Raw genomic sequence first — 27,844 nt, 5'->3', positions numbered from 1 at the left:
TGAATGTGCAATGCTGATTCCTTAGGAAGAAGTGTCGAATTGCAAAACTACTGGCTTGGCAGGATCAAAATGTATTAAACATCTGTCATTAAGCAAAGCATTTTTGAGTTTCTGAAATACATCTGGACAGTTTTCAGTTCACACAAAAAGTATGTTTTTGCAACGCAAGCGATGCTGTGGTGCCACTGTCTGAGCGGCATTTGGTAAGAATCGAATGTAGTAAGTCATTTTGCCTAGTACTGACTGTAGTTTAGACATGTTGCGAGGAACAGGCAGCTCATGGATTGCAAACAAATGAGATTGGAGTGGGTGTACACCCTCACTGTTTATCACATGACCTAATTACTATAGTTCAGTTTGAAAAAAAGTCACACTTTTTGAGATGACACTTGAGTCCTGTTTCTGATGCAAATTGGCAGTGATGTGTTCCTCTGATGTACGACCTGAGATGACAACATCGTCAAGGTAGTTCAAACAAAATGACACTTTTGCAGTCAACTTTTGCCAGTAATGTTGAAAAGTGGTGGATGCAGAAGCACTGCTGAAGGGCAAACACAAATACTTGACCGAGCGAGGTGGCGCAGTGGTTAGACACTGGATTCGCATTCGGGAGGACGACGGTTCAATCCCGCGTCCGGCCATCCTGATTTAGGTTTTCCGTGATTTCCCTAAATCGTTCCAGGCAAATGCCGGGATGGTTCCTTTAAAAGGGCACGGCCGACTTCCTTCCCCGTCCTTCCCTATCCGATGAGACCGATGACCTCGCTGTCTGGTCTCCTTCCCCAAAACAACCAACCAACAAATACTTGAACAGTCCTAAGTGTGTATTTACAACAAACACTCCGTTATTCTTGATCCAATGGAATTTGCAAGTAGGCATCAGGCAAATCTATCTTAGAAAAGTAAGCACCAAGCCTGTCCACAAGTTCCTCAGGTTGGGTTCCAGATAAGTGTCAACTGCTGACTGGGTTGATTGTAGATTTGAAATCACCACAAATGCAAATGTAACCAAAAGCCTTAGGCAACAAAACGAGAGGACTTGCTCATTGACTAGATTGAATAGGAGCAATTATTCCATTATCTTGTAATTCTTTCCGTTCACTGGATATTTTGTCTCTGTAAGAAATTGGAACAGGGCAGGCCCAGAAAAATTTAGATTGTGCATTGTCTTTCAATGTATCATGCTGCAAAGCTATTAACTTTTCCCATTTCTTCTGAAAAATAGTTCAGGAAATACTTTAAGCATGCTAGCGACACTGTCTTTTGGTGCAAAATGTAGATGTGGAAAGTACATTGTCTCGGATGCTAAAACCAAACAAATCAAAGGCATCTAAACAGAAAATGTTCTCACTGGCTCTGGATTTCAACACAATAAAAATTAACTGTCGGAGTGGGAGATATGTAAGTGGCAGGCAAACTACATGGTCCAAGCACTGAAATTTCCTGTCCATTGTAAGCAGTGAGGTGCTTGCTAGATTAAGACATGGTGAGCGTAACTGTTCATAAATGTCATGATTAAACAAAGTTACTGAGGCACCTGTGTCTAACTGAAAGTTCACACGACGACCAGCAATTTGTAATGAGACAAATCGATTGTTAGAATGTTGTTGCATAGCACTGGGGCAAGATGGCGGCACAACCTTAACTTTACTTTCGCCAGAACCTGTTGTAGGTTTGGAAAACACAATGTTCACTGCATGTGCATGAGCCTGTTTTTTCTGGGAGTGGGCAAAATTGGTGTTTTCATGCTTTTGCAAACAAACTGCTTGGACATGGCCATTTTTTTTCCTCACACTTGCAACACACTGCGTTACATGATGGGCAATCCTGTCTTTTATGCCAAGCTGAACATCTAGGAAAAGACTTCTCTAAGTTCACAGGTCTGTTCACCTTTCTACATGGCTGTCCGCACAGCTGTGTACGCACTGTTGCCGTGGCTACTTGGGGCAGTCGCAAGCAAGAGGTGACTCGACCTGACAGATTGGGGCCTGGCAAAACTTATTGGCCGCTTTGGCATGCGAATCATATTACTCCAAGATTTTCAACACTTGAGGAATTGATGGATTAGAGTACTTTAAGATTTGTTCCTGTATTCTACTATCTGGGACATTGAAGGTTATTACATCCCTAATCATGACATCACTGTAAAAGTTGCCACAACTACTTATTAGTTATGCTCATTAATTCTGTATACCACTGACTGTAAGTCTGTTCAGGCTTTTTCTGCAGGTGAAAGAACTGATATCTGGCCGCAGCTTCTTGGACTTGCTGGTCATCATACAGTGATTACTTCGTCATAACTGAGTTTGTCTCGAGACGCAGTTGGGAATACTTTTTGTATTAACTTGAACACTGGGGACGCTGCAATGGAAGGAAAGTACCTTGTACACAATGAACTTGACAATGTGCTTGGAACTGTCAAGTATTTGAACCATTCCTCTTCATGTCATTAAATTGCTGGAACATTGGTATGCTGGTCGGCGGCACTTGTTGGGTGGGTCAGTTTCTGTTGGGTGGTCAATGCAGCTTCTGCAGACAGTAGTTGTACCATCATTAGTAGGGCAGCAGTTTGTCTTTCTGAAACTAAAACACTTTAGTTAGATCCATCACTCTAGCATTTGCGGCTGAGGTGCGGGTGCAGGGGGTGGGGTAGCCATTGTTTTCACAAATACATTATAGCAAAAAAACAAGCAAAGCCTCTGGGAAGAGAAATTTGATTAGTTCTGCTGCTCTCCTCCTGGAATACATGCAAGAACACAACAAAAGTTTAGCAATGAGAAATGAGCACCTTGCAAGCTAAAACACAAGAGAAGCAAGCAAAATCTGCACTGAACTATACTTGTCGCCACTTTTTGTGTCGTCTCATCACTGTAGGCTTGTACCATGGGAAGCAAGGAGAGGTTGTTGTTTGGTGGCTGGTATCTTCTTTCTATATCACAACTGCACGCATGTATTAACTAGGTTCTTTATTCATAAGAATGCCCTTGGCTCATGGTCTTGCGGTAGCATTCTTGCTTCCCGCGCACGGGGTCCCAGGTTCGATTCCTGGCGAGGTAGGGATTTTCTCTGCATCAAGATGACTGGGTGCTGTGTGTCTTTCATCATCATTTCATCCTCATTCACTCGCAAGTCGCCATAGTGGCGTTAAAGAACTTGTGGAGCGGGGGCCAAACCGCCCCGCGAGGGGTCTCCTGGCCACCAATGCCATACGCTCATTATTATTCATAAGAATAAGAGAGCTACTTAACTTAAGCTAGTCCTTGTGGTACAAGCTCTTCCTTAATAGTCCACATTAGCCTCACTTCTGGTGATGTACATGTCCCGCTATGCACACTACTCTGGTCCCTATGTGCTGCCTGAGACTGAGACTCTGATTGCAACTGCAAGTGACTGGGCTGTGACTAAAAATTTGACTCGGTGACTCACTGGATGACTGACTGGCCCTCTGGTCTGTGGCAGCAGTCTAAATATTGGCGGTCAAGAGGGCGTTGGTGCCGTGTTGCCTGCAAGTCTGTTTTTGGCCTCTCTCCTGATAGGTGCGTTGCTTGCGCCTACTATCGATCTTCTTGCAAACTCTTTACCACGTCGCTCATGCCATTACAATAGGTGTGTTGGTGTGCATTTAAATGACATTATTTTTCAGAAGTAAATTCCTAAGCTGTATATTTCAATAATAAAGATTTTGTTGATAGACTTCAACCACTATTTTATTTTGATACATCAAATATCAATTTTCTTTTGAAACATATTGTAGTTGTTCATTTAAACAAATGGCCCATTTCCGCCCAGAGCAATGAGAGTTTATATTACGATTTTAGAGGCTAAGACCTGTTAATTAAATAAGTATTTTAGATGTTATGTTAGTGATGATGCCTTATAATGCCACCACTCCCATTACGGTCATCTGGTGACTTCCTTGTTACTAAAGCTTTTCTTCTCGAAACCATTCTAAAAATATTGAAGGCATAGCTAGCTAGCTAGCTGTATATTTGAGACCACGTCTTTAAGTAATTTCATCCCATAAATAATTCTGTGAATGTTTATCATCACAAGGTGATCTGTTTGGCAGCATCTAGTAATATCAGAGACTGGTGACAGTCCGTGTTCTGATCTTAGTAATCCATAGTTTCTTAATTCACAGTTTGATAATAGTTAAAAATAAAATTCCTACATTTCACCATCTGAAGTATTTTTAGTATTCCAGGGCAACATGTATTCTCCAGAAAACAATGTCGGCATTTGAGTATTGCATTTTGTCCGTGTATAGTAGTCTGAAATAGGCAGGGGCTTGCTAGAAGATCCTATGTTAGGCACATTAAGAAGTTTTTCGGGAGATGGCTTTCAGACTGGAAAGAAAGCCAGTTTGCACTCAGTATGTGAAGTGGGGGTGTCTTCTGAGATGTTTGGGATGGCTTGCCTGTGTCTATGGAACCCACAGGGTGCAGTGGTCTGCAAGTTGTGGCTCACATCAGCACCAGTGTCATTTGCCACATGCATTTTGAGGCCATCCTTAGTTTGTGCAGGTGGCTAATGGAAGTGGTGGAGGCTGCTGACCTCAACACGGGACGCAAATGGAGCTTGCAATTAGCAGTGCTTTTCCCATTGTTGACTGGGGTCCTTTGGTTTGGAGCTGAGTGGAGGCTCTCAACCATAGGCTTCTTCAACTCTGTGAAAGTGCTATCATGTGGGAAATTGTAGGGCACCCTTGACAGTAGTGTTCACTACACAAAGGAAGCAACTACTCCATTAGCAAAGTACTCGCAGGGCACACATAAGGGTTTTTTAGGCTAGGCCGTAGTTTCAGCTATTCTGATGAACACACACCAGATAATATGTAGCGAAATTGGACCATGTTAATAGTAAAGACACTTGGACTGTAAAAATTTTATCTGTAAATTGTCAAAGTTCTAATAATTTACTGCCCTCCAGGAAAGTTCTCATGCTCAGATTATTCTTGGGACCATGAGCTGGCTGAAACCAGAAGTAGAAAGCTCGGAGATATGTAGCGAGTCATGGAATGTATATCAGAAAGACAGGCTAGACACCATGTGAGGGGGCGTGTTCATTGCAGTTGACATAACTGTTATCTCTACTGAACTGAAATGGAGTGTGACAGTGAAGTTATCTGGTCACCTGTAACAGGTCTAGGTTAAATAAAGTTAATTGTTGAATGTTTTTACCTGCCACCCGATTCCTCTGTGTCAGTTTGAGTCATTCAAATAAAGGCTACAGGCAGCAGGGTGTAAATATCCAGATCATGCAGGTGACTTCTGTGTACAAGAAGTATAAAAGAACACGCCTGCAAAATTACAGACTGAACATTGGCTGCTGTAGAATTCTTGAACATGTCCTGAGTTTGAATACAATAAATTTCCTTGAGAGCAAGAGTTTTTGTCCATGAATTGGCATGGTTTTAGGCAGCATCATATACTGCGAACAATGGATGAAGGCCAACAGGCATATTCCTAGGTTTCTGAAAAGTATTTGACGCATTGTCCCGCTGTATATGTTAACAAAGATAAGAGTGTATGGAAAAGGTTCCTGGATATGTGATTAGCTCGAAGACTTCTTGAGTAATAGAACACAGTGCATTGTACTCGACGTTCAGAGATGAGGGTATCATCAGGAGTGCCCCAGCGGAGTGTGATAGGACCGCTATTATTTTCTATATACATAAGTGATGTAGTAGACAGGGTGTGCAGCAATCTGCAGTTGTTTGTTGTTGATGGCGTGGTGTATGGAAAGCAGTTATAATTGAGTTATTAGGAATATACAGGATGATAAAATTTGTAGTTGGTGTGATGATTGGCAGCTAACTATAAATGTAGAAAAATGTAAGTTAATGCAGATGATTGAGGAAAAACCATACCCGTAATGTTTGAATACAGCATTGGTAGTTGCTGCTTCACACAGTCATATCGTTTAAATATCTGGGCGTGACACTGCGAAGCAAAGTGAAGTGGAACGAACACATGAGAATTGTTAAGAGGAAGGCAGATGACTGACTTATTGTATTGGGAGAATTTAGGAAAGTGTGATTCTCTTGCAAAGGAGACTGTATATGGACACCAGTGCTACCTATTCTTCTGCACTGCTAGAATGTTTGAGATCCGCACAGGGTAGGATTAAGGGAAGACATCGAAGCAATTTGGAGGCATGCTGTTAGAGTTCTTAATGTTAGGTTCAAATAGCACGTAAGTACTGAACTTAAATGGGAATCTCTGGAGAGAATGCGATGTTTTTTGAGCGATACTATTGATAAAATTGGAGAATAGCATTTGAAGCTGACTGCAGAAAATTCTGCTGCTGCCAACAAATATTTTGCGCAAGGAGCTCAAAGATAGGATTCGAGAAATTAGGGCTTGTATTGAGGCATACAGCTGGTTGTTTTCCCCTCTTTATATTTGTGAATGGAACAGGAAAGGAAATATCTGGTAGTGGTGTAGGGTATCCTCCGCCATGCATAGTACAGTGGCTTTCGGAGTATGTTTGTAGATGTAGATTTAGAAATGGGTTTAGGAGTTAACAGGCTGCTCCTTAAACAAATAGTAAAAGGAACTGCTACATGCATGACAGAACTTAGCTTTATATAGCCTAAACTTCTAAAAACTGTTTTGTACCACTCTCATGATTTGCTTCTTCTTCTTTTATTTCTTACATTGTCAGTGCAGCTTACTGCTCAGAATGTGCTGTGTTTCTAATAATAAATATGGTGTGCAGTTTTTATACATAATCATATGTACTGTCTATCAACGTGCCTCTAATGGTCATTTCAAGCTTACATGTGTGCTTGTTGTCACTTCACGGTAACCAGAGTTGTCAGTGGGGGAAGTTGCCTGTCAAATTGTACAACTTGTTGACATGTTTCAAATATTCTGTAAGATGTGCTGTGCAGTGGTTGCCACAGTAAACAACGCTAGCTGAACACCACTATCTACAAATTATTGCTCATAAGTACCCAAGGAAAGTGCAACAGAACTGCCTGCTTAGTTTTTAGAGGCAACTGAGAATGTGTGTTGACCCAGATTGCATGCAGCCATCTTGACATGATTAATTTTGTTTCTAAGTATCCATTATGAACAACACAAACCCTCCAGCTCTGTGTTGTGCCTCAAGTGTGTTCAAGGGAATACTTGGAATGGAACCTGGATCAGTGTGTTGAGTTATCCTCACCAGTGAGTGCAGCATTTGTCTAATGACTGACGGTGTTAGTAGAAAAGTGTGGTGTTGTGCAGACAACAGTGCACATCTTGAGTATAGTCACACTGGTTCAGCACGGAAGTGAGTCTCTTGTGTTTTGGGCCAGGATCATATCATTTCTCATCACTATTGATGGTAATTTGAGAGCAGTACTATATAGGGATACAATCCTTCAACCTGTTGTCTGGTCCTACAGTCAAACATTCTGCAATAAGTTCATCTTTCAAGGCAGTGTATGATCACACTGTGCATATTTCATGGACAGCTTCCTCCAATAAGCAGGAATCAAGAGAATAAAATGATCTAGAATATCTGACTGAGCACATGTAGAACCAGTTGAAACTTAGTACAACATTGCAAGAACCCTCCTCACACAATAAATGATGTCAAGAAGGAAAATTCTAGATCGAGATAGGCTTGAGTAACAATGTCGTGACCACCTTGTGCACTGCAAGCAAAGAAGAATCAAAGTAGTTTATAATGCAAGGGCTGGTGTAATGTCACCAGCAGCAGATTGTTTTTACAAATGTGAAGAAGATATGCACTTCCGAAAAGATTGCATTTATTTTGACTGTTACTTTGTTTTTGTTTTGCAGTTGTTGTTCTTTGTTTCATAAGAAGTGTTCTTTCTTTCTTTCTTTCTTCCTTCCCAGAAATCAAAACCCAGGGTAATTAAAGTGGAACATTTTCTGAGCAGTTTGTGCAAAGAATTTTATTAATAAGTTCACTGTTTTCTCCCGTGTAGCATTTCCTTTGACATTACAAGGATGTAACGTATTTTTCTTTCTGTCCTTTTTCAGGATGCAGTGTGTTCCAGAAGCAGCTCAAATCTATGGAAATCGGCGAAAAAGAATATAAGTACTATGATTTACCAAGCCTGTCTCCCAGTTATGGTAAGTCGTCCGTGCTTTATGTAACTATCTTAATTTTATAATTTTTACTATTATTTGTTTAGCAAAGAAGTGAAATGTTTAACACAGTACTAGTGTGGTCTGTACAGATGTACGAGGGAACCCAGACTCCATTACAGTGCCTCTCTTTTGGTTTAGATTCAGCAATGGCATCTTTCAGTTGGATCCGTATCTAATACAGTCAGTTATCATTCTTACTCGACCTTAGAATTATTCACTTCTCTCTCTTCAGCTCAGTGGGTACTCTTTTGGACTTCAGCCACCTCCTTTATCTTCTTGAAAAGGTAGTCCACAAGACAACACCATCTCACAAGCTACATTTCAAGTGCGAAGTCACAAAATCCCAGTGATATTTACGATGTTAGATGCCCCCACGTATTGTCTACCATGCAACCACAATATTGGCTGCTAATGGCATCAGGCTGGACTAGAGATACACAATTGTGAGCACAGCACAAGGCTACAAAGTGTAGTTGAACGTCTTAATCAACGAGTATGTCGCTACAGTGCTAGTGGTGTTGATGCAAAGCAGAGCAATGGCAACAATAAACGAAGCAAACATTGCATTATATCTAAAACAGCAGTTGCTGTAGTGGATATTTCATGAGAAAGGAATCTAAGGAATTTCTCAGAGTGGGAAAGAAGTTCCAGGTAAAATGATACAGTTTTTGCAAGATAAGTCAGTGGGCTGTGTGGTGTCGTATACGCTCAACTGTGGGGACAGTGTACGTAAGGAGTACGTTGATAACAATACATGCTTAGCAAGTGAAAGTGATATTGAAATAAGTGTCGGACCATGTAGTTCATCATGTCTATCAGATAGGGAGCCACAAATCCCACTTCCAGTGAAATGCAATAAAGGACAAACTTTGTCCAAAGAGCAGGTACTAAATGTAATTATGTACATGGAAGACCATCCATTGCATAGAAAATAAAAATTATGAACATATTTTTAATAGGTCTGCATCAATATAAACATGTAGTGCACAAGAAACACTGCGGATATTCAAGAGAGGAAAAAGTGTACTTCGTATAAAAACTGGTGTTTGGACTTCAAGGACGTTGGATACAATTTACAGGATGTGTATGACAGTTACCTACTATGACCCTTCCTCCTACCCCCCCCCCCGCCCCCCCCCCCCCACCCCGCCGCCTGAGAAGCGATCCTCTTCTCAGGCGTCCATCGGGGAAACGTTCCGGACCCCAGCTTCCGAGGTCCGGAGTTCCAAAACGGACCCCACGCGTGAGGACCTTCGGGTCCAGCCCACCATCCCTGTGCCTCCTCGGCCTTCCAAGTAGGCCTCCAAGAAGTAGTCTCTATCCCCCTCTCCACCCCGGCGCGTTTCGTCTGACGCTCCATCCGTGAGTCGCTGCTCCCGGCCGTCCTCAGTTTCGCCGGGACGCTCTGCTGCCAGGCGCTCAGCCGGCTGCCAGGCGCTCAGCCGGCCTCTCATCGGCAAATGATGCTGCCCCTCCTACACAACCAGGGACAGCGGCCGCAGCTGGCGACGACTCGATGGAACAGGATCCGCCTCCCGCCGGTTGTAGCGTTGTTCCCTCGAATCCTGGCCCTCGGCGGCCGTCGAATTGACCAGCTCTTCTCCCGTCTCGTTCCCCCTCTTTTTTGACTAGCGATGGCCTTGTTACATTGGAACATAAGAGGTATTCGATCTAATCGGGAGGAATTACAACTGCTCCTTCGCCTGCACTGTCCGCTCGTCCTTGGTCTCCAGGAAACCAAGTTGCGCCCGACTGACTGTATTGCCTTTACCCACTATACCTCGGAGCGGTATGACCTCACCCCTGTGGATGGTATCCTAGCTCATGGTGGGGTCATGTTGCTCGTTCGGGACGATGTCTATTACCATCCCATCCCATTGACCACCCCACTCCAAGCAATAGCTGTCCGTATTACTCTTTCTGCTTTTACTTTTTCAGTTTGTACCATCTACACTCCATCGTCATCTGCTGTTAGTCGGGCTGACATGATGCACCTGATTGTTCAGCTTCCTCCGCCGTTTTTATTGTTTGGCGACTTCAATGCCCATCATCCCCTTTGGGGCTCTCCTGCATCCTGTCAAAGAGGCTCACTCTTGGCGGATGTCTTCAACCATCTCAATCTTGTCTGCCTCAATACTGGCGCCCCGACTTTCCTCTCGGACTCTACTCATACCTACTCCCACTTGGACCTCTCCATCTGTTCTACCACTCTTGCCCATCGGTTCGAGTGGTATGTCCTTTCTGACACCTATTCGAGCGACCACTTCCCCTGTGTCGTTCGTCTCCTGCACCATACCCCATCCCCACGTCCTTCGAGCTGGAACATACTGAAAGCTGACTGGGGACTTTACTCCTCCCTGGCGACCTTTCCGGACCACGATTTTCCCAGTTGTGACAGTCAGGTCGAATACCTCACGGCTGTTATCATCAATGATGCCGAACGTTCCATTCCTCGTACTACTTCTTCTTCACGTCGCGTTTCCGTCCCCTGGTGGAACGAGGCTTGTAGGGATGCTATCCGTGCTCGACGACGTGCTTTACGCACCTTTCGCCGCCATCCTACGTTGGCGAATTGTATTGGATACAAACGACTCCGAGCGCAATGCCGTAGTGTCATCAAAGACAGCAAAAAAGCTTGTTGGGCCTCTTTCACCAGCTCCTTTAACAGTTTTACTCCCTCTTCTGTCGTATGGTGTGGCCTGCGCCGGCTGTCGGGCATTAAGGCCCACTCCTCGGTACCTGGCCTGACCTCAGGTAATGAGGTCCTGGTTGATCCTGTGGCTGTCTCCAACGCCTTCGGCCGCTTTTTCGCGGAGGTTTCAAGCTCCGCCCATTACCACCCTGCCTTCCTTCACAGGAAATAGGCAGATGAGGCTCGGCGACCTTCCTTCCACTCGCTGAATCTGGAAACTTATAATGCCCCCTTTACTATGCGGGAACTCGAACGTGCGCTTGCACTGTCCCGGTCCTCTGCTCCGGGGCCAGATGCCATTCACGTTCAGATGCTGGCACACCTTTCTCCGGCGGGCAAAAGCTTCCTTCTTCGTACCTACAATCGCGTCTGGACCGAAGGTCAGGTCCCCATGCGTTGGCGTGACGCCGTCGTTGTTCCTATACCCAAACCCAGGAAGGATAGACACCTTCCTTCTAGTTACCGCCCCATTTCTCTTACAAGCTGTGTCTGTAAGGTGATGGAGCGCATGGTTAATGCTCGGTTAGTCTGGATTCTTGAATCTCGACGGCTACTTACCAATGTCCAATGCGGTTTTCGTCGCCGCCGCTCCGCTGTTGACCACCTTGTGACCTTATCGACATTCATCATGAACAACTTTTTGCGAAGGCGCCAAACGGTAGCCGTGTTCTTCGATTTGGAGAAGGCTTATGATACCTGTTGGAGAGGAGGTATCCTCCACACTATGCACAGGTGGGGCCTACGCGGTCGCCTGCCCCTTTTTATTGATTCCTTTTTAACAGATCGAAAGTTTAGGGTACGTGTGGGTTCCGTATTGTCCGACATCTTCCTCCAGGAGAACGGAGTGCCTCAGGGCTCCGTCTTGAGCGTAGCCCTTTTTGCCATCGCGATCAATCCAATTATGGATTGCATTCCACCTAATGTCTCAGGCTCTCTCTTTGTCGATGACTTAGCGATCTACTGCAGTGCCCAGAGAACATGCCTCCTGAAGCGCTGCCTTCAGCGTTGTCTAGACAGCCTCTACTCATGGAGTGTGACAAATGGCTTCCGGTTCTCTGAAGAGAAGACGGTTTGTATCAACTTTTGGCGATATAAAGCGTTCCTTCCGCCATGCTTACATCTCGGTCCCATTGTTCTCCCATTCGTGGAAACAACTAAGTTTCTAGGGCTCACGTTGGACAGGAAACTGTGTTGGTCTCCGCATGTCTCTTATTTGGCAGCCCGTTGTACACGTTCCCTTAATGTCCTCAGAGTTCTTAGTGGTTCATCTTGGGGAGCGGATCACACTGTCCTGCTTCGCTTGTATCGGTCCATAGTCCGATCGAAGCTGGATTATGGGAGCTTCGTCTACTCGTCTGCTCGGCCATCCGTCTTACGCCGTCTCAACTCCATCCACCATCGGGGGTTACGTCTTGCGACCGGAGCCTTCTACACTAGTCCTGTCGAGAGTCTTTATGCTGAAGCTGCCGAATTACCATTGACCTACCGGCGCAACATACTGTTGTGTCGGTATGCCTGCCGGCTGTTGTCTATGCCCGACCACCCCTCTTAAGAGTCCTTCTTTGCCGATTCTCTCGACCGTCAGTACGGGTTGTATGTGTCTGCCCTGCTGCCCCCCGGAGTCCGCTTCCGTTGCCTGCTGCGACAATTGGATTTTGCCCTCCCTACCACCTTCAGAGAGGGTGAGAGCCCGACACCACCTTGGCTCCAGGCTCCGGTTCATATTTATCTCGACCTCAGCTCACTCCCGAAAGAGGGTACTCCGGCTGCAGTGTATTGCTCACGGTTTGTCGAACTTCGTGCTCGACTTGCCGGTCACACCTTTATGTACACCGATGGCTCCAAAACTGTCGATGGTGTCGGCTGTGCCTTTGTCGTCAGGGCCGCCAACTTTAAATACCAGCTCCTCGACCAATGTTCCTGCTTTACGGCCGATCTTTTTGCTCTCCATCAGGCCGTTCAGTATGCCCGCCACCACCGCCATTCATCGTATGTACTCTGCTCTGACTCACTCAGTGCTCTTCAGAGCCTTGGAGCTCCCTATCCGGTCCATCCCTTGGCTCAAAGGATACAGCAGTCTCTCCATTCTTTCGCTGATAATGGTTCTCCTGTCAGCTTTCTGTGGATTCCCGGACATGTAGGAGTGCCTGGGAATGAGGCTGCGGATGCTGCAGCCAAGGCTGCAGTCCTCCTGCCTTGGCCTCCCATTGTGTCCCGTCATCTGACGTTCGTGGGGATGTTTGTAAGAGGCTTGTGTCGTTGTGGTGGGATGCTTGGTCATCCCTCCAAGGAAACAAGCTCCGGGCAGTAAAACTGCTCCCAACTGCTTGGACAACCTCCTCCCGACCATCTTGGCGAGAGGAGGTCCTTCTGACCAGGTTGCGGATTGGGCATTGCCGGTTTAGCCACCGCTACCTGCTCTCCGGTGACCCAGCCCCGCAGTGCCCTTGTGGTCAGGCATTAACAGTGCGCCATGTTTTATTGTCGTGTCCCCGTTTTCGTCAATTTCGTTGTCCTGTCCCTGCCATCTACTTTACCGGATGTTTTAGCTGATGACGCTCGAGCAGCTGCTCGTCTTCTGCGTTTTATAACTTTAACTGGCTTGTCCAAAGACATTTAACCTTTTTACTTATTTTATCTGCATATTTGTCAGGTCCTTCTGGTGTCCCCCCATCCCCTTGAGTTTTACCAGATTCCATGTGCTCTCACAACAGTGACTGGGCGCTAATGACCTCAGCAGTTGAGCGCCCTTAAACCCAAACCAAAAACCATGATTGCTGGCAGAGGGAGAGATGTCAAGAATTTACTGTCTCAACACGACTTCTGCCTCTTAAATATTGGAACCTTCACCCATCTAAGTGTGGCTCATGGTACTTACTCGGCCATTGATTTATCACTTTGCAGCCCAGAACTTCTTCCATCTGTCCGCTGGAGAGCCCATGATGACTTGTGTGACCACATCCCAATCTTACTGACACTTCCCCAGCATCATCCCCCAGACGCCTAGCGAGATGGGCTTTAAACAAGGCAAACTGGGAAGCTTTTCACCTCTGCTATCACTGTTGAATCTCCCCCACACGGTAACATCAACGTGGTGGTCGAGAGAGTAACCACAATGATCGTTTGTGCTGTGGAACATGTGATCCCTTGTTACTCAGGGTGCTCCTGGAGAAAGACAGTGCCTTGGTGGTTGCTGGGAATCGCTGAGGCCATTAAAGAGCGTAGGCGGGTTCTGCAGTGACATAAGTGGCACCCATCACTGGAGTACCTAATAATTTTTAAACGGCTCCGTGCCCATGTTTGCAAGCTCATAAAAAGATGGAAACAGGAGTGTTGGGAGAGGTAAGTCTCTACCATTGGATCTCATACCTCGCCTTCGCAAGTGCTGATGAAGATCAGATGTGTACTTGTTTACCAGACTCCAACATGTATCCCCGGTATATCCATCAGTGACGACATAACTACCGAAGCAGATGCAATTGCAGAGCTCTTTGCTGAACACTATGATCGGGGCCTTTGCGTCGGATAATTAGCCTCCCCCCACCCCCATGTTTCATACCCTCAAATGGCTGCTGGAAGGGAAACTCGTCTCGTTCACTACATGCCACAGTGAACCGTATCTTCTTCTTCTTCTTCTTCTACTTATCCATTAATGGATATTGGTGACCATATGTTGCATCTTTTTTCTGTGAACCGCAGTATGTAATAGCTGATCTACACTTCATAGTCCTGTCCACTGCTTTATACTGTCTGACCTGGATGTTCTTCTTCGTCCTTGCCTTCTTCTTCCTTCAATCTTCCCTTCTATTATTAACTGCAGAAGCATATATTTGGTGTTCCATACTACATGTCCTAGGTATGCAGTTTTTCTTCTTTTAAGCACTGTTAACATTTCTCACTGCTTATACATTTGTTCCAGTACTTCGGTGTTTGTAATTCTTGCAGTCCACAGTATTTTAAGCATTCTATGATAAATCCACATTTCCAAGGCCTCTAACTTCTTCATTGTTGTCATATTTAGTGTCTATCCTTCAGAACCATATAAGCACAGACCAGATGTAGCATTTTACAAATAGGTCTCTAAGGTTTAGGTCTAGGTCTGTGATTGTAAGAATATTCTTAAATTTTATGAAGGCATTTCGGCCATTCTCTATGCGACATCTTATTTCCAAGTCTGTTTCCCAATCTTCACAAAGCCAGGTTCCAAGGTATTGAAACTTGTTGACTCTCTGTATTACAGACCCTTGAAATCATAGATTTGCATCTTTAAATGAGTCAGACTCTCTCGTCACAAATCATAAAATTAGTCTTTTTGATGTTACTATTCAGACCTAGAGTACAGCTGTAATCTCCTACTATGTTGACGAGTTGGTGAAGGTCATCTAAATTATCAGCTATCTATACCGTGTCATCAGCGTAGCAAATGTTGTTGATATACACTCCGTTAACCTTTATGCCTTTTTCTGCATGATCAAGTGCCTCGTGAATAATACTCTGAGCATAAATTAAATAGGCCTAATGCATCCCTGTCAGACTGCTCTACATATATTGACCAAATCTGTGACATCATTATCAAATGTAACCTGCACTGTCTGATTCCAATATAAATTCTGTATACAGCGGTTATCTTTCTCATCTATATCAATTCTTTTGAGAATTTACACAAGTTTATGATATACTCTATCGAATGCTTTTTTGTGCTCAATAAAACAATGACTACAGTTTTACCATGATTATAGCAGTTTTGTACTAGAACTTGTAGTGCGACTATTGCTTCTCTTGTACCTACACCTTTCCTAAATCCAAACTGTGTCTCACTAATCAATTTCTCACATTTTTCATATAGCCTTTGATGGAGGACTCTCAGAAATATTTTCAGAGAATAGCTCTTAAGACTAATGAATCTGTGATCCTCGCGCATTCCTCTTCTTTGGTAAGGGAATGAAAGTTGATAATAGCCATTTGGCAGGGTAATGGCCAGTGTTGTAAATTTCGTTAAACAGTTTGTGTAAGACTTTGATACCTTCTTCATCAAGAAGTTTATTAAGTTTGATTGGAATTTCGTCAGGCCTTGTGGATTTATTAATTTTTGAGTTTTTGATGCCTTTCTCGATTTCTTTCATGATTGGAGGTCCTGTTAAATTGTTGTTGAAGTCTCAACATTTGGCATATCATTTGAAAATAGGTTCTTAATGTAGTCTTCCCATATCTCTTTCTTCTCAATGGTATCTAGAACTATTTTTTATTTTTGTTGGTTAATAAGGAGATGTTTTTTCTTTTATATATCCCAGCAGTTTCTTTTAACTTTTTATGTAAGTTAAAATCGTCATGTGAAGCTTGCAAGCTTTCAATTTCTTCCCATTCATGTTGTAGCCATTCATTTTTTGCTGCTCTAATCTTTGATCTTATGAGTTTCTGGATATTATTGTACTTAGTTTGATCCAACTGGGCTTTATACATCGCTGTTCATCCACCAATGAAAGTATTTAATCAGTCATCCATTTCTGTTATCGATCTCTTGTTTTATATCCTATTTTGTCTCGAGCAGTGGTTAGCATAATGTTTTTCATCTCTTCCCATACTCTGGTACTGTTTTCTTGGTTAGTCAGAGGTTTCATTGTCACTATTTTATTGTTGATGTCCTTGCGAACTTCCCTTCTTAGTTTAGGCTGTTTGAGTTTTTCATAAGCTATCTTCCTTTGTTGAGTTGGTTTTTTGTGTTTTCCAAGTTTTGTTTGTAGAGAAGCTACTAATAGTGTATGGTCAGATGGAACATCTGCTCCAGGATAAGAGGATGCTCTTGTAACTGAAGTTCCAAACTGCTTATTAATGAAAATATAGTCTATCTGGTTACGGATTGGCATTGAATTCTCCCATTATTGTATTAATTTTGTGATGTTTTGTAAGGGCAAACACTTCTTTGAGTTGTTAATAGAAAGAGTCCGTATAGTGCTTTATTTACTGAGTGGGAGCTGCTCCTCGCCCTTGCACATTATCCTGACACCGTTCCTGGGCCAGATTGCATCCATGTTCAGATGATTAAACATCTCTCATTGGACTACCATTGACATCTCCTTGTCATCTTTGACCGCATCTGGAGCGATGGTGTATTCAGTGGCAGGAAAGCCATATCTTTCCAGTCTCAAACCTGGTAAAAACCCACTTGATGTGGATAGCTATCAGCCTCGCCAATAGTCTTTGTAAGCTGCTAGAATGTATGGTGAGTTGGCAGTTGTGTTGGCTCTTGGAGCCTCAGGGCCTACTGGTTCCACGCTAGGGTGGTTTCTGCCAAGGTCACTCTACCACAGATTACTTAGTGTCCCTTGAGTCTGCCGTCCAAACACCTTTTTCCAGACGCCAGCATCTGGTAGCCGTCTTTTTTGATTTAAGGAAAGCCTATGACACAACCTGGCGACACCATATCTTCGTCACATTACATGAGTGGGGTCTCCGGAGCCTGCTCCTCATTTTTATCCAAAATTTCCTGTCCCTCCATACTTTCCTTGTCCAAGTTCGTGCCTCCCTGTGTTTCCCCCCAAATCCAGGAGAATGGGGTCCTGCACAGCTTATTATTGAGTGTCTCTTTATTTTCAGTAGCCATTAATGGTCTAGCAGCAGCAGTGTGGCCGTCCGTCTCACCCTATCTATATGCTGATGACTTTTTTTCATTTCCTGCTGCTCCTCTAGCACTGGTGTTGCTGAGCGATGCGTACAGAGTGCCATCCACAAGGCACAGTCATGGGCTCTAACCAATGGCTTCTAGTTTTCTGCCACGAACTCGTGCGTCGTACACTTGTCAGCATCATATCATTCGTCTGGAACTAGACCTTTACCTTGATGATCCACTCAGTGTAGTGGAGACATATCGATTCCGAGGACTAGTTTTTGATGCCTGATTGACTTGGCTTCCTCATCTTCACCAGCTTAAGTGGAAGTGCTAGCAGCATCTTAATGCCTTCTGCTGCCTGAGCAACACCAATTAGGGCGCAGACCACTCTACACTGATGTGGCTCTACAGAGCCGTTGTTCAGTCCCACCTTGACTCTAGGAGTCTGGTTTATGGTTCAGCAGAGCCCTCAGCATTGCAGTACTAGACCAATTCACCACTGTGGGGTTCAACTAGTTACAGGAGCTTTTAGGATGAGTCCGGTGATCCACCTACTGGTGGAGGCTTGAGTCCCTCCATCAGGTCAGGCACCAACAACTGCTAACCAGTTATGTTGCGCACATTCATAGCCCTCCTGAACATCCAAATTACTGTCTCCTTTACCCAATCATGGTGGTTCATCTCCTGCATTGGCGGCTCAGATCAGGGATTATGATCACTGTTCGTGTCCGATCACTTCCGTCTGAACTGGAGTCTTTCCTTTTTACCACCTGTCCTCCAGGTCCATTTGCATACATCTCCATGGTGCAGCTATGGCTGGACTTTCTGCATGACCCTAAGGACTCTGTTCCTTCTGAGGCTTTACGCTGTCACTTTCTCTCAATTCTTGACGCGCCCCAGGGCTCCGAAGTAGTCAACACAGATGGTTCGATCGTTGATGGTCACTTGGTTTAGTCACTTATGCTCACACAGGACACATTGAACAGTGCTCCTTGCCGTATGGCTGCAGTGTGTTCACTCGCATGCTCTGGAGCACATCCGTTCCTGCTCTGGTGCGTCCTTGTCTGTAGTGACTCCTTGAGCAGCTTACAAGCCATTGATCAGTGCTACCCTCACCATCCTTTGGTAGCGACCATCTAAGAGTGTCCCTGTGCCGTGGAATGGTTCTGTCGTTCAGTGGTGTTTGTGTGGACCCCGAGACATGTCGGAATCCCAGGTAATGAGCTTGCTGACAGACTGGCCAAACAAGTTACACGAAAACCGCTTGCGGATATCGGCATCTCTGAAACTGGTCTGCACTTGGTGTTACGCCAAAAGGTGTTACACATTTGGGATACGGAATGGCATAACCTACGAATGCCCAATAAACTCCATGCCATAAAGGAGACTAAGAGTGTGTGGCAGTCCTCCATGCGGGCCTCTTGCAGGGACTCTGTAGTCCTCTGCTGGCTCTGCATTGGCCATGCTTGGCTGACCCAAGACTATCTCCTTCGCCTTGAAGACCTGCCTCAGTGTAGGTGTGGTGGCCGGTTGACGGCGGCCCACATTCTGTTGCACTGTCATACTTCAGCTGCCCTGCGACAGAATTATCAGTTATTGAACATGCTACATTACAGGCTGATTTAGTTTTACTTTTTATTTGTGAAGTTTTTTTATTATTCTAAGTTTTAGTGCATGTCCTTTGTCAATCTGTGTTCTCTACCCTAGTGCTTTTTGGCTAGAGGTTTTAATGTGTTGCAGATGGCTGGCTTATCGTTTCTTATTCTCGCGATCAGCCAGCCATGGTCTTCTGCTCTCTTGTTTTAATTGCTTCTACCGGTTTCTGGTGTGTCTGTGGTTTTCTTGTCTTATTTTGTCCATATTAATGTTTGTTGCTCTCTGTAGTTCTTGTGATTTTCCTTTCTGCAGGGTTTGTGTGGTATTTTATTCTACCCCTCGTGGAATAGTTTTATAGCAATAAGGGACTGATGACCAAGCCATTTGCCCCCCTCCCCCCCCCCCCCCCCACCCCCACCCCCAATGCTGCTGCCCTTGAAACCAACCAACTAGTCCCCCTCTGGAGATACATAAATGTGGTATCTGTTCACCAAAACTGTTCTCTTTGACAAATGTACAATCCCAACAACTGCCTTCCCAGAGTCAGCATGGTTTTTTGGTAGACTTTGTAACACCTGAGAACAAGACAGTGGTCTTCTGGGATCTGGGTTTCTTACAGAACAGTTTTGCTGGGTACAGTGTTATTAGATAAGCTCGGTGAGATGATGGACACTGCTTTTTTTGCAGTTCCGTTAGGTAACTGCTGCATGTATTGTCAGGAGTGCAGGGAAGAGTACAGTGGAGTGAATTTACATCCCAATTCATTGTCAGCTAATACCATCAGTCATGAGTGTTTGCTATTAATCAGTAAAATTCTGTGAGTTACATTGAGGGACTTGGGACCATTGGGGTTACTCGATCCATCTTCCCTTAAGTTTCCTTCTTCTTCCTGTATTCATATGGGATTTTAATTCGAACTGGGAAATTGTTGGCATGTTCCTGGAACTGAATATGAAGAGATCATGTGATCATGTGTGACACACAAATGCTGACTTTATTTTTATTTAATTGTGACCAGTTTGTCATAAACAAAGTTCACAGTCCTATATGAAAAAAAAAGAAAAAAAGATTGTAATGCCAAAATGCAGGAAGGAAATGACCTATAAGGTCACAAGATCATTTTGAATGTTACAGAAAAATTACTACAATGAAATTTTCACTCTGCAGCAGTGTGTGCACTGATATGAAACTTCCTGGCAGATTAAAACTGTGTAGCTGACAGAGACTCAAACTCAGGACCTTTGCCCTTCATGGCCTGCAGTGCACACTCCACTGCAGAGTGAAAATTTCATTCTGGAAATATCCCCCAGGCTGTGGCTAAGCCATATCTCTGCAATATCGTTTCTTCCAGGAATTCTAACTCTGCAAGGTTCACAGAAGAGCTTCTGTGAAGTTTGGAAGGTAGGAGACGAGATACTGGCAGAAAAAATACTTTTGTCGAAAAATTAATTGGCAGCCAACACTACATATCAGACCTAAAAGTATTGTCCATTTCAGACATTACAAGTAGGCCTATGATATCTGTGTGAAGAGCAACTGACTGAAGTGAACCAACACAAGACATACACTGACATTACAGGGCCAGAAGTTGTAGTAAACAGTTCAAAGACCAAATACAAAGGTATTACATTTGTATCCAGGATGAAGAGAACACTAAACATACATATCTTAACAAAATTTTATTCCAAGCAAACATTTTCAAAAAGTCAAATTTCATTACATATTTAATTACTCTAAGGTAACATCTTCGTCATAATAGAGACTACAGAGTAACATCTTTATAGTAAAATATAACAGTCATTAGATGGGATAAATACCATACTGCAAATATCTATTTCATGCTAATGTATGTAGCTAAAAGGTATTAGTTCAATTTACAGATTGTTTAGGGAAAAGTAACATCCAGTGACATAGCAACTATTAAACCCAATATCTAAAACATCTTCAGCAAAGTTAATCAGAAATGGTCAGTCACAATCATGTGAAATGATAACAGGTATGACCTGTAAGAGGGCTATCCCATAGCATAGTCAGGATCATTACCCTTCAGATGTGATACACTAATAGCATATCAAATTAAGAATATACATTCACATAATCATAAGTAAGGACTTTGAAGGATACAAACAATTGTCATAATGTTTATGTTAAGAGTGGCTTATCAACAATGTCATTTGCCATCAAAAACCTACAAAAATGGAGAACAAATGCCGTCTGTTTAGTGAAAACATAAAACTATTACTGTAATATAGACAACGAACTTACGGCAGTCACATAGTGTAAATAACCAATTCATGCTGACATAGAAAGCCAGAAAGTAGAAGACCTACTCATGGATATAACAAAAACTTTTAGTAGCTTTAAGTAACATCAGTCACCATATTTGTCACCTAATCAAAAAGTCAACGTACCTGTGTCTGATGCAATGTCACATTCATTAATCGTATGAGGATCAATGATGAGATATGACCCTCTAGAAAGTTAACCAAATTAGAAACAACATCATAAGCATATTAACTGTGATACAGCTCATAACATAACATGAAACAAAATATCTAACATATAACAATGAGTATAAAACAATTGGGATTATAAGTAACTTATATCATGTTTGTCGTGAACACCTCATATTGACATAATCAGGATCATAATCCTTCAGAAATCGTGTACTAATGAACAACAAAAAGTATACATTCACATAATCATTTGCAAGAACTTTGAAGGATATAAGCAATTGCCATAATGTTTAACAGGAGTGCCTCCCCCATAATGCCAATTATCACTAAAAAGACTTCAAGAACAAAGCATAAATACAGTTTGTTAAGTACAAGTAAAAACATAAAAATATAGTCAATGATCTTAGGGCAGTCACATAATGTAATTAATCACTAATGTGCTTATGATGCTGTGTTAAAGAGAGTGGCATCCCTCAGGGCTCTGTGTTGAGTGTTCCTCATTGCCATAAATGGACTAGTTGCCTCTGTCAGCCATTGGTCACCCTTGCGCTGTATGTCATTGACTTTTGCATTTGATTTAGCTCCCAAACTGTAGCCTTGGCTCTACACTAGCCCCAAGATGCCATCTAAGGGCCTTGGCTTGGACCTTTTCCCATGACTTCTAATTCTCTCTCACGAAAATTTGAGCCCTACATTTGTCATCATACCAGAGTCCATGGCCCAGAACTATACTTGGGTACTCAGAGTGTGGCATTGTTGCACAGTACTGAATTTTGGGACTCCTCACATAAAAAGCTGACACGGCTGCCCCTATTTGTCAATTAAAGACTAGCTGCATGCAAAAGCTAAATGCTATGTGCTTGCTTGTTCACATCTCTTCGGGTGCAGAACACACTAGTACCATCCACATTTACTCTGCCCTGGACTCGTGCTCATTGGGCTCTGGTTGCTAGGTTTATGACTCAGTGGCACTTAAAGTGTTGAAATTGTTGGACCCAGTCCATCATCATAGAGTGAGACTGGGCTCTGGTGCATTCTGAACTAGTGACATCTCCTTGCCACAGCAGGGATCTCCCCTCTTCAGTTCAGACAGTACCACCTCTTGCTCGCGTATGCAATCACCATCCAACAATTTTCTGCAAACCTGACACCTACACTAGAAGTGGGCTTATCAGTTTGAATGTGAATGCTGAAGACCCTCAGCTGGGACCACCACCTAACCTTCTAGAGAAGTACTCCATGTTTTCTTGCACCTGCATCCCCTGTCCTCTTCTTCCTGTCTCTTGTTTAGTAACCAGACCATGAATTAGGTCCAATCCATTTAAAGGATATAAAGTTTCATTCACCTTAATGACCTTTCAGCATCTGATACTATGTTCTTTAGGAGTATCAGGCTGCTACTGTCATTTACACTGATAGCTCTTTTCTGAAACCATGGATAAGATTGGATACGCTTTTACATATCACGCCAGTTTGAAACAACATATGATGCCAGGTATGTGAAGTGATTTTATGATGGATATGATAGTCATTAACAGAGCCTTACCTTTTATTAAACAGACTTTCTTCAACTGTGTTTTAATTTGTAGTGACTCAATGAGTAGTGTACAGGTATTGATCAGTATTACTCTTGTTACCCTGTGATATGTAGTATTCACGACTTCCTTCTGATCGTAATTATACTTCCTGCTCTGTTGGCTTTCTTCTGGCTCCAAACTATGTGAGGATCCTGAAGAATGAACTGGCTGACCATTTGGCTAGAGATGAGATTACTCGTCCATTATTCACTTTGACAATCTCAGGTGTGGCTTTATGGGTACAAATGAGACCTCTCCTCACTCAAGATATGGAAGAAAAACTGGTGGGCTACCGCCCTTTATAATAAACTCCACATTGTCAACAAGACTACTGCTGCCTGATACTCCTCATTCCTTCCTTCCATGTATAGTGGGTTATTTTCCCATCCTTAACACTTTGATTATAACAGACTAGCTTAGCGCCCACTGTTTCACTCGTGTAGACTGTATTGTCGGCAGAGATTTTTGTTTTGTTTTTTATTTAATCGAATTTTTATGTTCACAAATTGCAACACCTTCTAAGCTTTTCATGCTAATTAAGGCCACATAAGCATGGTCTTTTCCAAACATACTTCTGACCAACTGGAGTCCAAAGTTTTTCTTAATCACAGCTTTTGCTTCCTTGTGGAGATACCTCCATAGCAACTTTTATCCCCTAACAAATATTGCTTTATATCTAAACGAGAAGTGAAATAATAATGTACAGAAAGTTTTGTGATTATGAAAGCATTTTTTAAAGCTAATCTACAAAAATTTAAATTTGGCTTGTCAGTTAGAAATAAAATTAGTATGTGCTTCACTGTTATTCAACCCCTAAAGGACAGACCCTCCAAGTTATTAGAGAGTGTTGCATCGTCAATAGGTACATGGGCTCATGAGCTGCCCCCCCCCCCCCCCACCCCCACAGATGTCAGATGCACATGCCTGTCTCCCTACAGTGTGCTTAGCCAAGCTCTGTACCTTTTGTTTGTGTATCTATCGACAATGCAGCACATCTGCCTTTTGGTGAGTGATCTCCTTTATTCCTAAATAATTCATAATTCTCGAAGTGAAATACCAATTTTAATAAATATAGCTTTAATTTTTTAAAGTAATGAAATATTTTCTTAATAATTTTCATCCTTTGTTGCACTCCCTTGGGGTTGTTTTTCTATTCCTAAGCGAGAAGTCAAAAACCAATTACCATTAAAAATCCTTTAGGAGTTCTTTAGTAATTGTTTATTTTCAAAAAAACTTTCACCCACTATTTTGTCCGCTCGTTGTCGTTGTGGTCTTCAGTCCTGAGACTGGTTTGATGCAGCTCTCCATGCTAATCTATCCTGTGCAAGCTCCTTCATCTCCCAGTACCTACTGCAACCTACATCCTTCTGAATCTGCTTAGTGTATTCATCTCTTGGTCTCCCTCTACGATTTTTACCCTCCACGCTGCCCTCCAATGCTAAATTTGTGATCCCTTGATGCCTCAGGATATGTCCTACCAGCCGATCCCTTCTTCTAGTCAAGTTGTGCCACAAACTTCTCTTCTCCCCAATCCTATTCAATACCTCCTCATTAGTTACGTGATCTACCCACCTTATCTTCAGCATTCTTCTGTAGCACCACATTTCGAAAGCTTCTATTCTCTTCTTGTCCAAACTGGTTATCGTCCATGTTTCACTTCCATACATGGCTACGCTCCATACAAATACTTTCAGAAACGACTTCCTGACACTTAAATCTATACTCGATGTTAACAAATTTCTCTTCTTCAGAAATGCTTTCCTTCCCATTGCCAGTCTACATTTTATATCCTCTCTACTTTGACCATCATCAGTTATTTTGCTCCCCAAGTAGCAAAACTCCTTTACTACTTTAAGTGTCTCATTTCCTAATCTAATTCCCTCAGCATCACCCGACTTAATTCGACTACATTCCATTACCCTTCTTTTGCTTTTGTTGATGTTCATCTTATATCCTCCTTTCAAGACACTGTCCATTCCATTGTCCCCTCAGTGGTTGAATTTCCAAAGGAACATAATTATTTCCTGACTGAGAAACCAAACACCAGTTCTTTTGTAGTTCTAGCGTCAAAATTATCTTAATAGCTACATGTTTTCAAAAATCCTTTCATGCCCTATTTCACCCCCTGAGGAGTGGAATTTCGGACAGTCCCTTCTTAAATGATGCCTACAGAGTAAGATCCACACTCTGTCCTAACTTTAAATTTCTGTCCTTTAGGAGTTGAATTTCCAAAAACAGTGAAGCATGTACTTATTTTACTTCTAACTGACAGGCCAAATTTAAATTTTAGTAGATTAGCTTTAAAAATGCTTTCATAGTCAAATATTTTCATAAAAAATCTAATCCCCTTTTTCTCACCCCCTTAAGGATTCAATTTCCAAAGACACTGAACACATACTTTTTTATTTGTAACTGAGAAGTCAAATACCAGTGTTCATAGATGTAGCTCTAAAAATAATTTAGTAATCCTTTAATAATGATATTTTTTGAAAAATGGTTTCATCCCCATAGGGTTAAATTTCCAAAAATGCTGAAACACTTATTTCTTACTGAGAAACCAAATACCAGATTCATAGATCTAGCTTCAAAATTGTCTTAATAGTGACATGAAAAAAGCTCCTTCATCCTATGTTTTACCCTCTTATAGTTGGAATTTCGAAAAATCCCTCTGACGACGCCTGTGATTTAAGATCCACACATTCTCCAAATTTCAATTTTCTATCCTTAGCGATTTGGGTTGGGTGATGGTCAGTGAGTCAATCAGTCAGTCAGGACATTGCCTTTTATATGTAGATACTGAAGATGGGATGGCTGTAAGAGGACACTTGCTTTGCGGCAACCACCCACCTATCTGATTATTTCGCTCACCTTATTTTATTATTATTCATTACAGTTCTAGCTTTCTCATTTTTGCTAATATGTATCTCCCAGCTAGAAGGCATTCTTTACTCCGTAACTGTATTCACCCTTAAACGAGATGGCAGGAGAGGGGGAGTTTAAGATGTGGGTGGGATGTGTCCTGCCACACATTGAGCCCTGGGAGATCCCTTGTCTACTACGGCCTATATACTGATTACACCCATCAACTTTTACTTCTCTTTAAATTATTTCTCAGGTCTGGCATCAATATTTTTCAAGGCCTTGATTTTACCACTCCTATGTACTTTCATAATTGGATCAAATTTCTGGCTGTAATTACTAACTCCAGATGAACTATGTCTGGGTCAAGGGGCTAGTGACTAGAGTATATTATTGAAATATTCATTGAACCAATTGCCTGTCTTTGAAAATATTGATAATCATAATTTGTTTAGTAGTTGACAATGTGGTATTAATATCAATATGTTTTGTAAATACTTTCAGATTAAAGCACACCACTTACCAGAAAAGAAAGAGTGTTGAGTTTTTTGATAGGCGTACACAAAAGAAAGAAAACTGATCCTTGCTTGAGCTAGAGTAATTGCCCATGCATGCAATCATGTTCTCTCTCTCTCTCTCTCTCTCTCTCTCTCTCTCTCTCTCTCTCATGCACCTTTGCCCCCTACCAACCCTGGGAATGTGGGAAGGGAGGGGTGGCAATTATATGCAATGCAAGATTGTTGGGAGTCAGTGGGGAGTGGTACATGCTGAAGGTGAGTTGGGAATGGGTGACAGGGCGGAGGAAGGGGAAACTGTTGGGTGGAGGGTTAGAGACAGTGGGTTATCAGAGACCTATGGTACAACAATGGGCACCCGCATTGCGCCATCCTATGCCAGCCTATTCATGAACCGTCTAGTGGAATCCTTCCAAACGACCCAGAATCTGAAACCCATCACCTGATTCAGATTCACTGATGACATCTTTGTGATCTGGACTGGGAGTGAGGATGTCCTATCAACATTCCTCCAGAATCTCAACTTCTCACCCATTTGCTTCACCTGCTCCTCACCTCAACCAAACAAGCCAGCTTTCTCATGTCGACTTCAATCTCAAGTATGTCCACCTCAATACCTCCACCCATATCAAAGATACCAGTGACTTAGGCTTTGATATAGCATTATGTATGTATGGGAGGTAGTAGTTGGTTGACATAGGTGAGGCACCAAAATTGGGATTTTTTTATGGCATTCTGCAATACATTTAAAGACCTGTAATACATAAGATCTCAGGGCATGAGGGTCTTAATTCCTATAAGGAAAAGGATTACACAAAGAACAGTCTTGTGAGACTCAGTTTCCTGGCATGCAGGGAAGACTGTGAGAAGTGTCTACTTTAACACAGAAAACACAGAATGACCATTGAAATAAAAGCTTCGGTATAAAACTCAGCGGAGCACCACTAAAGCGCCCCCCCCCCCCCCCCACACACACACACACAGCTATAAGAACATAGTGTTACAGCCTGTTTTCAGGTGGGGGGGGGGGGACTGCAATGAAGTGTTGGCATTGCGTGAAGGTTGTTCTGATAACAGATTTAAAGCACATGAGCTAATCATTTGTACACAAGACCTCTTAAAATCAATGGTAAAATGTCCATAGAAGTCATTTAGTCTGTACAGTCCAAATCAATAATTGCTTCACCATTTATCAAACGACTTGCAGGCAGCATTTACGAATTGCTCATCTCTTAATGGTTATTACCCAGTTTCAAAATGTCAGTAACTAAATTTCACCGCTTCGTTTCCAAATTGTGAAAAGTGGGCGGGATTGCAATGAGGTGAGTAGGGAGGGGATGGGGGTGGTAGTCAACCTCATACCAGATGCAATGAAAAAGGTAAAAAGGTGCAGTTACAGATTTTAATACCAAGTGATTGGCAACAATGTCT

General features: G+C 42.9%; 1 protein-coding gene across 1 annotated transcript in view; it reads left to right on the top strand.

Annotated features, from left to right (window-relative positions):
- LOC126260962 (cytoplasmic aconitate hydratase-like) overlaps positions 1 to 27,844 on the top strand; it is a 322,737-nt gene that overhangs the window by 31,389 nt on the left and 263,504 nt on the right. Inside the window, exon 2 of the mRNA XM_049958487.1 lies at positions 8,001 to 8,093. Within this exon, the coding sequence (XP_049814444.1) occupies positions 8,001 to 8,093 (93 nt within the window). The remainder of the gene's footprint in view (positions 1 to 8,000; positions 8,094 to 27,844) is intronic.

The sequence above is a fragment of the Schistocerca nitens genome, chromosome 5, assembly GCF_023898315.1.
Source record: "Schistocerca nitens isolate TAMUIC-IGC-003100 chromosome 5, iqSchNite1.1, whole genome shotgun sequence".
Classification (NCBI taxonomy): domain Eukaryota; kingdom Metazoa; phylum Arthropoda; class Insecta; order Orthoptera; family Acrididae; genus Schistocerca; species Schistocerca nitens.
The sequence above is the reverse complement of the archived record's forward strand: the minus strand, read 5'-3'. Positions and strand labels throughout refer to the sequence as shown.